The sequence below is a fragment of the Schistocerca piceifrons genome, unplaced genomic scaffold, assembly GCF_021461385.2.
Source record: "Schistocerca piceifrons isolate TAMUIC-IGC-003096 unplaced genomic scaffold, iqSchPice1.1 HiC_scaffold_1870, whole genome shotgun sequence".
NCBI lineage: Eukaryota > Metazoa > Arthropoda > Insecta > Orthoptera > Acrididae > Schistocerca > Schistocerca piceifrons.
The window spans coordinates 2993744-3009688 of NW_025727757.1; the positions used below are offsets into that span (position 1 = coordinate 2993744).

Below are 15945 nucleotides of genomic sequence, written 5' to 3' on the forward strand. Positions count from 1 at the left end.
GGCCTTTCCCTTGAAATGCCACTATCTATTTCCTTTCCCACATTTGAGTGCTGTAGATTCTGCTTCGTCTCTTATGGTCTTGCAGTCGATAGGACGTTTAACACTAAATTATTTCTTTCTTTCTTCCGCAATATTTGCTATTGAATTAAAGTGTTGCATGATGGTTAACTGGTCACATTTCATGACGTTTGCCAGTAATCAATTGGGCCATACTGGTAAACCACCACATCAAGACAAACCAACTCAAAATTAGAAAATTATTTTCCGATTTGATTTGTTCAGCGCACTTACCACATACACGCACAAAATACTTTGTGCACCATTTTCAAAGGCTTAAACAACAATCTTCATGACCATCAAGAGTACAACATTCAGTAAGTCACTCCAAGAATAATTTATAACTTCCAATAAAAAATTATGGCTGATAACTAAACTTATTGCAACCTGTATGAGAACATGTAAAACAAAATCTCTATGATCTTATGCATGAATCTACTTGTTTCAGTAAAATTATGGGTGGCCCTTTTAGGCAATATGCATCAATGTAGTACGCCACATAGAAAAAATTATGGACTTTCTCACGCAATTGCACGATACTTTTTTTAGGCCTCCTTTTACCACCTGGAATTTATCTGGAGGGATTATCTGTGCTACGTAAGCTACGTTTACTGAAGACAAGTCTCGTCTTTGCAATGACCGGTTGTGTTAATAGTAACAGAAGAAACTACAATAATGAATGACCTCTTCAAAAAAACATTATATTGGATAAACAAAGCTGCTTAGTACCACCTCAAAGTAAAAAATAAATTTCTTCAGAAATTATAACAAAAGGAATCCACTTCGAGAATAACAATGGACCCATTCTCAGAACAGCAACTGCGTATGATTGACTTACTTATAAATCAAATGCATCTCTTCTCTCAGTAAAATTATATGCCTTAGCACAAAAATAAAGAAATAGAAAATAATTAACTTTCCTTGACACAATACCACACTACTGCAGCTATTAATACAACAAAGGTACCAGGAGAACGTTCTGGAAGTTTGATTGATACTTGTCACCGAGTTTTGTTCTATGATCTAGTGTTCGTGCAACCTAAACTCTTAGAAGATGACAGCTGCTCAGGTGGGAGAAACATTTCCTGCAAAAATTTCCATAGGCTACAATAATTCCAGTAAGGCAGCTGACAATTATGTGATTTTATTTCATCGATTACAAAATCAAGTCGAAAGTACACATTAGGTAGGTAAGGCCACTAGTGAAAGTTGATTATTGGTAAACAAGGAAAAGAATGTTTTGTAAAGGCTGTAATTAACCTCCAGGAAAAGGAAACGCTCATCCAGTGAGGAGCATCCTCCGCTATCAACAAAACAATGGCACTGGACTAAAAGTTTGATGGTCTGTTAAAATGGCTCTAGCTTCATATGATTAAGCTCTGTGTTCGAGTCACTGATCAGCCGAACACTAAACAACTATGAAAAGACCCTCTTAGCTTCTGCTGAGTTCAGTTAAACAACATAGTCCGACAATTAGAAGCTCACCATCAACCTTTCCTATACCAGAAATTTTATTTCATTACTGAACCAATGATCATGTCGATTATGTAGAGTGCTGTATCTGTCGTATGTAGAGTCTTTTATCTGTAATGGAAATTCTTTGGTAACGTATACATATTTCAGTTATGTGAACTTTTGGAACAAAGTTTAAATTAAGCTTGTTAATGTAAATAACTACTGGAATGATTATTATGTAATGCACTGTAAATGACTTGGTCCATAGTTAGGGAATGCAGGGTTGAATGTAAAAAATGTGGGGAATCCCTGCAGCTACAGAAGTAGCCTGGCAGAATGGAAAAGGTGTCGTTCACGCAAGCGGCAACTTGTCCCTTGCGACGGCTAAGGAGTCTGGCTTGAGCAGTGCTGTGGTTAATATCTCGCTAGCAGTAGCGGAACATTGTGGCTCATTCTTGCAGTTTTGAGGCAGAGGAGCTAAGAGTGTTACTTATGCACCTTTGATTCTGCATTTGGTGATACCATGTATAATGGCACGGTTTTCGGCCCTGCAAAAATATAATTCAGAAGACCTATAACAGGGCGAGGCCAACAGTACTGCCATGACTACATCGCCGCCATGTTAACAGCCACTGCAAATCACGCCACCAGTGCCACCAGCCTTCCACCAAAATGTTTATATTTGGCACTCTGTAAATGGACCAGGTATTTGCGAAATTTGGTTGATTTTCATAATAATCGTGGTATTGCTAAAAGCTCTGTCTTGCACCTGTGATTATCCCAAATCACAAACCTCACCAGGAATCCTATCCTAGTGAATTTAATTCCGAGTGTGCTAATTTATCATGAAAAGACTATTCAGAAATAGTTGTGATTACTTTCTGATGTGTGGAGTTGTGTTTAAAGTTCAGTTTTATAGTTTGAGAAATACTACACTGCCAGTGTGGTTTTCAATCTATCTGCAATCATTTTCTTAAATAATTTGCCTTACTTAAAAAAGTACCAGTAAATAGTAAAGTTGTTAGTTAAAAGAATAATAATATTGAATAGAAGTAAAAAAGATTATTAATTATGCACTTTGATCAGAATTACAAAGCTCTATCACTGTTCATTTTATGAGTAGGTGTTTGAACTTGAATATAAAATTTTTTTGGCATTTGCACAGTCAACCATATTTTGAGAAGGTTAAAAGACTGCTTTTCAAAGCACACTTGTTATTTGAAGAGTTATAGTTTGTTGTGCTTCACTTAATGAATAATTATTCATGACAATACTCACAATTTCCCATACACACTTGAGTAGTTTTGTTAATGAGCATGGTTCATCAAACCATTAAAGTTTAATAGCCCTCATGTGCTAGGCCAGTTGGTTAATGAAGCAAAGCAAAGGTCCCTCCAGAGCCACTGTAGTTAGATTTGCTTTCTGTTTAATTGCTTCAAACTGAGCTCAAGAAAGAAATATTTACTGTGTTTGCTATTTTAATGCAAGCTGGTTCATGTAATGGCATAGAGAAACTCTACTAAGCAATGATGTTATAGAGTATGATCATAATAAACCCCGATTTAAATCAGAATCATTTCATGCTCTGCGCTGTTCAGTAATGCTATTAGTATCATGTGTGTTGGTGACCGGTTGTATTAACTGCTGCATCTAGTTCATTCAAGGTACATCGTCTTCACTTCCAAGTTAGTACTACATTTATCTGCAAGGTTAGGTTACTGTGTTCTAGTGCGAACAGATGTCAAGTAAGAGTTTAGTAGATGTTAAGCAAAGTTAGGTTAGCCCTAGCACTGCCTTGAGCTTTATTACATTGTTTGACAAAAATTCCTAATTAGGCTGGCGACATATTAATACGTAATATTAAACTTGTTTTTGTGCTGGGGAAAATCTGTTCCTCACCCACCTGTTTAGTGTTAGTTATACTCTGCTGGAGTGTTTTGGAAGTGAATCCCAGTCAAACAGATTGTTTGTTCTGTTCCCATTAGGTTATCTCACAGTCACAACTTTCTCAAAAATTCCTCATAGAGGTTTAATGTAATCACTGACTGCCATTTATGGTGGTCGGTGTTACCATTACAAGCACTCCCTTTGGAGGAGCCCTCCTGCACCATTCCACCACATGATGGCTGACTTGCTGCTAGTACATTTGTATGGCTGCTTCGGTATCTTGGCATTTTCAGCTCTTAAGGAGGGAGGCAGAGCTTTAGTTGGTAAAGACATTTCCAGCTGGAGTACATCACAACCAGACACACATTATAGAATCAGATATTGGATTTTAAGGTGTACCCAGGACCAGATGTACAGTCAGATCACAATTTAGTTATGACAATGAGTGAAGTAAATTTTAAGAGAGTTGTTACGTGAATTCAGTGTGTAAATAAATAGGATACTGAAGTACACAGGAATGGAATGTGAATTTTAACTTCTATGAGGCTCTAGATAATCTGATATTGAATGGCGATCAAACGAATTTTCAAGTTCGTCTATATAATCGATGAGAGAGAATTCATAACAACAGACAGCCAGAAAAAGACATCCAAACACTACAGAAGTGACCAAGCGCTGGTAAGTGTGATAGCTTACGCACAATGAGCCAAACAGCTCATGAATCCAACTTACTGACAAAAATAACAATATCCAGAAGAATGGAAGACAAAGCTTATGATCTGTTTGAGGATGCTAAATTTGGAGTAATGGATCCAGGGACGACAACTTGACCTTCAACCTTATAGTGGCAGGAATGTGTGAGAAAAATCAAGAGATATTTATTGGATTTGTAGATCTTTACCTGACATTTGACAGCATGAAACAGTGAATTTTTTTTTCTCTAAAAGGTACGTATATGGTACAGCAGATAACATAGAATATGAGCAATATTCAACAAGAATTGGTACTCTGAATCAAAGATGATTAAAGATAAAGATGCAGGTAGTCTCCACAAATGTGCAGATGAACACTGAAGAATCATTGGTGGAATTGAAGAAACTTCCAGGAATTTAATTAAAACTGAAGGTGAAAACGATTTTGTTTAATAAAATTCACTGGTGATATTTCTGTGTTCACTGAAAGTCTGAATGAATCACCAGAGTTGATGAATGTAAGAAATAGTTGAATGAACACTAAATCAGGATTAATGAATGGAAGAAAGAGGAAAGTATTGCTGAGTAGCAGAAATAACATTGGTGGCAATGTTTACATCGGAATTAAGGACCACGCAGTAGACTGCTTGTAGTGACTATTACACATGAAGCTAATTTACACTGAGGGACAGAGCGTGGTTGTCACAAGGAGTAATGTTGCATGGGAAAGCAGGAGATTCCTTGTAAAACAAAGTTACTAATACCAAGGATAGGCCTTAATTTGTATTGGATGTCCCTTAATGTATGTTTGGAGCACAGTACTGCATAAAAATTAATCGTGGATTATGGAAAAAAACAAGAGGGGAATCTAAGCATTCCAAATTTGGTGCTATACAAGGATGTTTAAACTAGGTGAACTCATAACAGAACTGTGGAACGTCTCTGCAGAACAGGTGAGGATATTGTGATATGTGGAAAACTGTGACAAGTACGAGGGTCAGCATAGTAAGTTATATTTGAAGGCATCAGGGAATAACTGCCGTGGCACTAGAGGTAGTTGTTGAGGTTAAAAACTGAAGGGAAAGACAGAGGAATGCATACCACAAATGACAGTGGATTCTGGGTGCTCATGGCACTGTAAATCTGTTGCTCACACAGATAGACACATTGTCAACAGGAGGCAGAGTTTCTGTTTCGCATGTCTGTGGTTACTGGGACTGGCTGTTACAGCAGTGGGGCAACCAAGGTGGACCACTCCCTGACAAGCTAAGGCTCTGCTGACGTTTGCTTCTGGCTGGTGCTTGCAGAGTGTAATTTTTGTTACTAACAGAAACTTTATAGCAAATTATTGGGTTGTTTTTCCTGCCTCATTCCTGACGAGAACCAAAAATGGTCTCATAAATGTGTGTATGTGTGACCTCTGCTAGATCATTCCAATACATCTAGAGTAACATACAATTATCTCATTTGACATTGTGTTACACATTCAGTGCACTCATACTCTACCTGCCACTAAATTTTCTGTGGATGACATTGCATGAATTATTGCTGGCATTGGTTTGCTGATCTTGATGAGAATAAGTCACTGAACTGTTGACAATAGCTATTTTCTCTACCAACCTATTCTTAATTAACCTCTCTCCCATGATACTATGATCTATTCCTGAGGATACCACCCATGAATGTATGTTCTGATGCTTTTGAGTATTTATTTCTGATCTACCTTACAATGTTGTGTGTGTGTGTGTGTGTGTGTGTGTGTGTGTGTGTGTGTGTGTGTGTTGAGGGAACTCACCGCATTTGAGAGACAGTGGCCTTATCAGGTTGAGTAGTCGTGGGCTGCGCAGCAGCAGGTGTCTGGCGAAGTGCGCTGGCAGAGGTGGCGGCAGCGGCGGAGGTGGTGGTGGTTCTGGTTGTGGTACTCAGCTCCGTAACGACTGGTGCGCTGCACATACAGAGAGAGGCAGGGTGTGAGCTGGCTGGTGTTTCCTCGTGGGGATGTGGGGGTGCCTCCCTATGGCCAGCACTGCTGAGGGACCATCCACACACTGGCAACTATATGGACGACATGTGCCACATATGGGGACAGGGCTCCCGTCAATACAAATGAATGACCAGTAAGCTAGTAACTATCAGCTGCACCACCCGAGCTTCCCACGGCAGTCGCCGAACACGATACAACATGTAGTTCAAAACAAAGTGCAGCCAGAAGGTACATACATTTGCAAAAACTCAATTACAGAATTACTGGAGAGGTCAGCTCAGGTATTATCACCATCAAATCTATACCAACGGCCTGAATTCCACTCCACCTAAGTTGTATGCACCCACATAATGTTACAGTCTTACAGTCCCTCCGATCTCTTTTCAGTACGGGCATTTCACTCTACAAAATGGTTACTACGAGACACTACTTGAAGAAATTCATCTGTAATACTGAGTCCACAATCAGACTAATGTCACGATAATGTAAATATCACGAAACCTGGTATAATCAGGTGACAGTCTACAACACTTGTAAACTCAAGTTTATTGCAATAAATGACATTCCAGAAACTTAAGTTTCAACTTTAAATTACATGACTAAGACATTTGTATTACAATTAAGCAACTATTGTCTCTTAAGTAAGTATGAAAGATCTTAAATATCATTTTGGCCACATGTAAGCATGTGTGTGCAAATGTTGAAATGACATAGCATAAAGTTTTGTGTTAGATGATTCAAACCCAGCAAGTAATAGGATTGTTAACTAAGGGCAATAATACATTACATATCCAAATATAGCTAGATGCGAATCTGAAATGTTGAGAAAGTATTTTGTACCTTCACTGGGATTTGAATCCAGCACCTATCATTGTTTTCTAACCACAAATACACATTAAACATCTGCTTAGACTAGCTGTAGCGCGATTTGCATATGTCTGAAAAGGAAATAACTTAATGGAAACTTCTGTGTGGAGTGGAAATCTGCCTGCATGCATCATCGTTGTTGACTGCACACAAGAAAATGTTTATTATCGAATTCCTTTTTGCCAGTTGCTACGAGTGACATGTCTTAACTTGAAATGATGGCCCGAAAAGTTTTGTGTGACAGTTGAAATCAACACCACCCATCATTGTTGAAAAGACACGTAGAGGCGATAAAAATAAAAATTACTTTTCTCCTTTGGTTTGATGAGCACATATTACTATTTCAAATGACACAATGAAATTATTTGCAGACAACCACAAATACAACGGATGCTAACTACTATGGACATATCCCTGGGAACAATTTCTTAGCACAAAAGACCTTTGTCACACCAGATGCATATTGTTACATTCTGAGGACTCATTAGCCTCTGATTGTACATTTTTTTCTAAGGACCAAACATTTTCATTTTATCAAGTTAAGGCCCAATGGGTCAAATGTCCACCCAACCATCCTGGTTTACATTTTCCTTTCTTTTTTTTAAACTGATCAATGCAAATGCTGTGGCCTTTCCCTTGAAATGCCACTATCTATTTCCTTTCCCACATTTGAGTGCTGTAGATTCTGCTTCGTCTCTTATGGTCTTGCAGTCGATAGGACGTTTAACACTAAATTACTTCTTTCTTTCTTCCGCAATATTTGCTATTGAATTAAAGTGTTGCATGATGGTTAACTGGTCACATTTCATGACGTTTGCCAGTAATCAATTGGGCCATACTGGTAAACCACCACATCAAGACAAACCAACTCAAAATTAGAAAATTATTTTCCGATTTGATTTGTTCAGCGCACTTACCACATACACGCACAAAATACTTTGTGCACCATTTTCAAAGGCTTAAACAACAATCTTCATGACCATCAAGAGTACAACATTCAGTAAGTCACTCCAAGAATAATTTATAACTTCCAATAAAAAATTATGGCTGATAACTAAACTTATTGCAACCTGTATGAGAACATGTAAAACAAAATCTCTATGATCTTATGCATGAATCTACTTGTTTCAGTAAAATTATGGGTGGCCCTTTTAGGCAATATGCATCAATGTAGTACGCCACATAGAAAAAATTATGGACTTTCTCACGCAATTGCACGATACTTTTTTTAGGCCTCCTTTTACCACCTGGAATTTATCTGGAGGGATTATCTGTGCTACGTAAGCTACGTTTACTGAAGACAAGTCTCGTCTTTGCAATGACCGGTTGTGTTAATAGTAACAGAAGAAACTACAATAATGAATGACCTCTTCAAAAAAACATTATATTGGATAAACAAAGCTGCTTAGTACCACCTCAAAGTAAAAAATAAATTTCTTCAGAAATTATAACAAAAGGAATCCACTTCGAGAATAACAATGGACCCATTCTCAGAACAGCAACTGCGTATGATTGACTTACTTATAAATCAAATGCATCTCTTCTCTCAGTAAAATTATATGCCTTAGCACAAAAATAAAGAAATAGAAAATAATTAACTTTCCTTGACACAATACCACACTACTGCAGCTATTAATACAACAAAGGTACCAGGAGAACGTTCTGGAAGTTTGATTGATACTTGTCACCGAGTTTTGTTCTATGATCTAGTGTTGGTGCAACCTAAACTCTTAGAAGATGACAGCTGCTCAGGTGGGAGAAACATTTCCTGCAAAAATTTCCATAGGCTACAATAATTCCAGTAAGGCAGCTGACAATTATGTGATTTTATTTCATCGATTACAAAATCAAGTCGAAAGTACACATTAGGTAGGTAAGGCCACTAGTGAAAGTTGATTATTGGTAAACAAGGAAAAGAATGTTTTGTAAAGGCTGTAATTAACCTCCAGGAAAAGGAAACGCTCATCCAGTGAGGAGCATCCTCCGCTATCAACAAAACAATGGCACTGGACTAAAAGTTTGATGGTCTGTTAAAATGGCTCTAGCTTCATATGATTAAGCTCTGTGTTCGAGTCACTGATCAGCCGAACACTAAACAACTATGAAAAGACCCTCTTAGCTTCTGCTGAGTTCAGTTAAACAACATAGTCCGACAATTAGAAGCTCACCATCAACCTTTCCTATACCAGAAATTTTATTTCATTACTGAACCAATGATCATGTCGATTATGTAGAGTGCTGTATCTGTCGTATGTAGAGTCTTTTATCTGTAATGGAAATTCTTTGGTAACGTATACATATTTCAGTTATGTGAACTTTTGGAACAAAGTTTAAATTAAGCTTGTTAATGTAAATAACTACTGGAATGATTATTATGTAATGCACTGTAAATGACTTGGTCCATAGTTAGGGAATGCAGGGTTGAATGTAAAAAATGTGGGGAATCCCTGCAGCTACAGAAGTAGCCTGGCAGAATGGAAAAGGTGTCGTTCACGCAAGCGGCAACTTGTCCCTTGCGACGGCTAAGGAGTCTGGCTTGAGCAGTGCTGTGGTTAATATCTCGCTAGCAGTAGCGGAACATTGTGGCTCATTCTTGCAGTTTTGAGGCAGAGGAGCTAAGAGTGTTACTTATGCACCTTTGATTCTGCATTTGGTGATACCATGTATAATGGCACGGTTTTCGGCCCTGCAAAAATATAATTCAGAAGACCTATAACAGGGCGAGGCCAACGGTACTGCCATGACTACATCGCCGCCATGTTAACAGCCACTGCAAATCACGCCACCAGTGCCACCAGCCTTCCACCAAAATGTTTATATTTGGCACTCTGTAAATGGACCAGGTATTTGCGAAATTTGGTTGATTTTCATAATAATTGTGGTATTGCTAAAAGCTCTGTCTTGCACCTGTGATTATCCCAAATCACAAACCTCACCAGGAATCCTATCCTAGTGAATTTAATTCCGAGTGTGCTAATTTATCATGAAAAAACTATTCAGAAATAGTTGTGATTACTTTCTGATGTGTGGAGTTGTGTTTAAAGTTCAGTTTTATAGTTTGAGAAATACTACACTGCCAGTGTGGTTTTCAATCTATCTGCAATCGTTTTCTTAAATAATTTGCCTTACTTAAAAAAGTACCAGTAAATAGTAAAGTTGTTAGTTAAAAGAATAATAATATTGAATAGAAGTAAAAAAGATTATTAATTATGCACTTTGATCAGAATTACAAAGCTCTATCACTGTTCATTTTATGAGTAGGTGTTTGAACTTGAATATAAAATTTTTTTGGCATTTGCACAGTCAACCATATTTTGAGAAGGTTAAAAGACTGCTTTTCAAAGCACACTTGTTATTTGAAGAGTTATAGTTTGTTGTGCTTCACTTAATGAATAATTATTCATGACAATACTCACAATTTCCCATACACACTTGAGTAGTTTTGTTAATGAGCATGGTTCATCAAACCATTAAAGTTTAATAGCCCTCATGTGCTAGGCCAGTTGGTTAATGAAGCAAAGCAAAGGTCCCTCCAGAGCCACTGTAGTTAGATTTGCTTTCTGTTTAATTGCTTGAAACTGAGCTCAAGAAAGAAATATTTACTGTGTTTGCTATTTTAATGCAAGCTGGTTCATGTAATGGCATAGAGAAACTCTACTAAGCAATGATGTTATAGAGTATGATCATAATAAACCCCGATTTAAATCAGAATCATTTCATGCTCTGCGCTGTTCAGTAATGCTATTAGTATCATGTGTGTTGGTGACCAGTTGTATTAACTGCTGCATCTAGTTCATTCAAGGTACATCGTCTTCACTTCCAAGTTAGTACTACATTTATCTGCAAGGTTAGGTTACTGTGTTCTAGTGCGAACAGATGTCAAGTAAGAGTTTAGTAGATGTTAAGCAAAGTTAGGTTAGCCCTAGCACTGCCTTGAGCTTTATTACATTGTTTGACAAAAATTCCTAATTAGGCTGGCGACATATTAATACGTAATATTAAACTTGTTTTTGTGCTGGGGAAAATCTGTTCCTCACCCACCTGTTTAGTGTTAGTTATACTCTGCTGGAGTGTTTTGGAAGTGAATCCCAGTCAAACAGATTGTTTGTTCTGTTCCCATTAGGTTATCTCACAGTCACAACTTTCTCAAAAATTCCTCATAGAGGTTTAATGTAATCACTGACTGCCATTTATGGTGGTCGGTGTTACCATTACAAGCACTCCCTTTGGAGGAGCCCTCCTGCACCATTCCACCACATGATGGCTGACTTGCTGCTAGTACATTTGTATGGCTGCTTCGGTATCTTGGCATTTTCAGCTCTTAAGGAGGGAGGCAGAGCTTTAGTTGGTAAAGACATTTCCAGCTGGAGTACATCACAACCAGACACACATTATAGAATCAGATATTGGATTTTAAGGTGTACCCAGGACCAGATGTACAGTCAGATCACAATTTAGTTATGACAATGAGTGAAGTAAATTTTAAGAGAGTTGTTACGTGAATTCAGTGTGTAAATAAATAGGATACTGAAGTACACAGGAATGGAATGTGAATTTTAACTTCTATGAGGCTCTAGATAATCTGATATTGAATGGCGATCAAACGAATTTTCAAGTTCGTCTATATAATCGATGAGAGACAATTCATAACAACAGACAGCCAGAAAAAGACATCCAAACACTACAGAAGTGACCAAGCGCTGGTAAGTGTGATAGCTTACGCACAATGAGCCAAACAGCTCATGAATCCAACTTACTGACAAAAATAACAATATCCAGAAGAATGGAAGACAAAGCTTATGATCTGTTTGAGGATGCTAAATTTGGAGTAATGGATCCAGGGAGGACAACTTGACCTTCAACCTTATAGTGGCAGGAATGTGTGAGAAAAATCAAGAGATATTTATTGGATTTGTAGATCTTTACCTGACATTTGACAGCATGAAACAGTGAATTTTTTTTTCTCTAAAAGGTACGTATATGGTACAGCAGATAACATAGAATATGAGCAATAATCAACAAGAATTGGTACTCTGAATCAAAGATGATTAAAGATAAAGATGCAGGTAGTCTCCACAAATGTTCAGATGAACACTGAAGAATCATTGGTGGAATTGAAGAAACTTCCAGGAATTTAATTAAAACTGAAGGTGAAAACGATTTTGTTTAATAAAATTCACTGGTGATATTTCTGTGTTCACTGAAAGTCTGAATGAATCACCAGAGTTGATGAATGTAAGAAATAGTTGAATGAACACTAAATCAGGATTAATGAATGGAAGAAAGAGGAAAGTATTGCTGAGTAGCAGAAATAACATTGGTGGCAATGTTTACATCGGAATTAAGGACCACGCAGTAGACTGCTTGTAGTGACTATTACACATGAAGCTAATTTACACTGAGGGACAGAGCGTGGTTGTCACAAGGAGTAATGTTGCATGGGAAAGCAGGAGATTCCTTGTAAAACAAAGTTACTAATACCAAGGATAGGCCTTAATTTGTATTGGATGTCCCTTAATGTATGTTTGGAGCACAGTACTGCATAAAAATTAATCGTGGATTATGGAAAAAAACAAGAGGGGAATCTAAGCATTCCAAATTTGGTGCTATACAAGGATGTTTAAACTAGGTGAACTCATAACAGAACTGTGGAACGTCTCTGCAGAACAGGTGAGGATATTGTGATATGTGGAAAACTGTGACAAGTACGAGGGTCAGCATAGTAAGTTATATTTGAAGGCATCAGGGAATAACTGCCGTGGCACTAGAGGTAGTTGTTGAGGTTAAAAACTGAAGGGAAAGACAGAGGAATGCATACCACAAATGACAGTGGATTCTGGGTGCTCATGGCACTGTAAATCTGTTGCTCACACAGATAGACACATTGTCAACAGGAGGCAGAGTTTCTGTTTCGCATGTCTGTGGTTACAGGGACTGGCTGTTACAGCAGTGGGGCAACCAAGGTGGACCACTCCCTGACAAGCTAAGGCTCTGCTGACGTTTGCTTCTGGCTGGTGCTTGCAGAGTGTAATTTTTGTTACTAACAGAAACTTTATAGCAAATTATTGGGTTGTTTTTCCTGCCTCATTCCTGACGAGAACCAAAAATGGTCTCATAAATGTGTGTATGTGTGACCTCTGCTAGATCATTCCAATACATCTAGAGTAACATACAATTATCTCATTTGACATTGTGTTACACATTCAGTGCACTCATACTCTACCTGCCACTAAATTTTCTGTGGATGACATTGCATGAATTATTGCTGGCATTGGTTTGCTGATCTTGATGAGAATAAGTCACTGAACTGTTGACAATAGCTATTTTCTCTACCAACCTATTCTTAATTAACCTCTCTCCCATGATACTATGATCTATTCCTGAGGATACCACCCATGAATGTATGTTCTGATGCTTTTGAGTATTTATTTCTGATCTACCTTACAATGTTGTGTGTGTGTGTGTGTGTGTGTGTGTGTGTGTTGAGGGAACTCACCGCATTTGAGAGACAGTGGCCTTATCAGGTTGAGTAGTCGTGGGCTGCGCAGCAGCAGGTGTCTGGCGAAGTGCGCTGGCAGAGGTGGCGGCAGCGGCGGAGGTGGTGGTGGTTCTGGTTGTGGTACTCAGCTCCGTAACGACTGGTGCGCTGCACATACAGAGAGAGGCAGGGTGTGAGCTGGCTGGTGTTTCCTCGTGGGGATGTGGGGGTGCCTCCCTATGGCCAGCACTGCTGAGGGACCATCCACACACTGGCAACTATATGGACGACATGTGCCACATATGGGGACAGGGCTCCCGTCAATACAAATGAATGACCAGTAAGCTAGTAACTATCAGCTGCACCACCCGAGCTTCCCACGGCAGTCGCCGAACACGATACAACATGTAGTTCAAAACAAAGTGCAGCCAGAAGGTACATACATTTGCAAAAACTCAATTACAGAATTACTGGAGAGGTCAGCTCAGGTATTATCACCATCAAATCTATACCAACGGCCTGAATTCCACTCCACCTAAGTTGTATGCACCCACATAATGTTACAGTCTTACAGTCCCTCCGATCTCTTTTCAGTACGGGCATTTCACTCTACAAAATGGTTACTACGAGACACTACTTGAAGAAATTCATCTGTAATACTGAGTCCACAATCAGACTAATGTCACGATAATGTAAATATCACGAAACCTGGTATAATCAGGTGACAGTCTACAACACTTGTAAACTCAAGTTTATTGCAATAAATGACATTCCAGAAACTTAAGTTTCAACTTTAAATTACATGACTAAGACATTTGTATTACAATTAAGCAACTATTGTCTCTTAAGTAAGTATGAAAGATCTTAAATATCATTTTGGCCACATGTAAGCATGTGTGTGCAAATGTTGAAATGACATAGCATAAAGTTTTGTGTTAGATGATTCAAACCCAGCAAGTAATAGGATTGTTAACTAAGGGCAATAATACATTACATATCCAAATATAGCTAGATGCGAATCTGAAATGTTGAGAAAGTATTTTGTACCTTCACTGGGATTTGAATCCAGCACCTATCATTGTTTTCTAACCACAAATACACATTAAACATCTGCTTAGACTAGCTGTAGCGCGATTTGCATATGTCTGAAACGGAAATAACTTAATGGAAACTTCTGTGTGGAGTGGAAATCTGCCTGCATGCATCATCGTTGTTGACTGCACACAAGAAAATGTTTATTATCGAATTCCTTTTTGCCAGTTGCTACGAGTGACATGTCTTAACTTGAAATGATGGCCCGAAAAGTTTTGTGTGACAGTTGAAATCAACACCACCCATCATTGTTGAAAAGACACGTAGAGGCGATAAAAATAAAAATTACTTTTCTCCTTTGGTTTGATGAGCACATATTACTATTTCAAATGACACAATGAAATTATTTGCAGACAACCACAAATACAACGGATGCTAACTACTATGGACATATCCCTGGGAACAATTTCTTAGCACAAAAGACCTTTGTCACACCAGATGCATATTGTTACATTCTGAGGACTCATTAGCCTCTGATTGTACATTTTTTTCTAAGGACCAAACATTTTCATTTTATCAAGTTAAGGCCCAATGGCTCAAATGTCCACCCAACCATCCTGGTTTACATTTTCCTTTTTTTTTTTAAACTGATCAATGCAAATGCTGTGGCCTTTCCCTTGAAATGCCACTATCTATTTCCTTTCCCACATTTGAGTGCTGTAGATTCTGCTTCGTCTCTTATGGTCTTGCAGTCGATAGGACGTTTAACACTAAATTACTTCTTTCTTTCTTCCGCAATATTTGCTATTGAATTAAAGTGTTGCATGATGGTTAACTGGTCACATTTCATGACGTTTGCCAGTAATCAATTGGGCCATACTGGTAAACCACCACATCAAGACAAACCAACTCAAAATTAGAAAATTATTTTCCGATTTGATTTGTTCAGCGCACTTACCACATACACGCACAAAATACTTTGTGCACCATTTTCAAAGGCTTAAACAACAATCTTCATGACCATCAAGAGTACAACATTCAGTAAGTCACTCCAAGAATAATTTATAACTTCCAATAAAAAATTATGGCTGATAACTAAACTTATTGCAACCTGTATGAGAACATGTAAAACAAAATCTCTATGATCTTATGCATGAATCTACTTGTTTCAGTAAAATTATGGGTGGCCCTTTTAGGCAATATGCATCAATGTAGTACGCCACATAGAAAAAATTATGGACTTTCTCACGCAATTGCACGATACTTTTTTTAGGCCTCCTTTTACCACCTGGAATTTATCTGGAGGGATTATCTGTGCTACGTAAGCTACGTTTACTGAAGACAAGTCTCGTCTTTGCAATGACCGGTTGTGTTAATAGTAACAGAAGAAACTACAATAATGAATGACCTCTTCAAAAAAACATTATATTGGATAAACAAAGCTGCTTAGTACCACCTCAAAGTAAAAAATAAATTTCTTCAGAAATTATAAC

At 38.1% G+C, this 15945-nt stretch overlaps 1 protein-coding gene across 1 annotated transcript in view; it reads right to left on the bottom strand.

Annotated features, from left to right (window-relative positions):
- LOC124741120 (mucin-2-like) overlaps nucleotides 1-15945 on the bottom strand; it is a 261502-nt gene that overhangs the window by 68896 nt on the left and 176661 nt on the right. Inside the window, exons 20-21 of the mRNA XM_047248654.1 lie at nucleotides 13439-13588; nucleotides 5887-6036 (exon numbers count right to left, since the gene is read on the bottom strand). Of these exons, the coding sequence (XP_047104610.1) occupies nucleotides 5887-6036; nucleotides 13439-13588 (300 nt within the window). The remainder of the gene's footprint in view (nucleotides 1-5886; nucleotides 6037-13438; nucleotides 13589-15945) is intronic.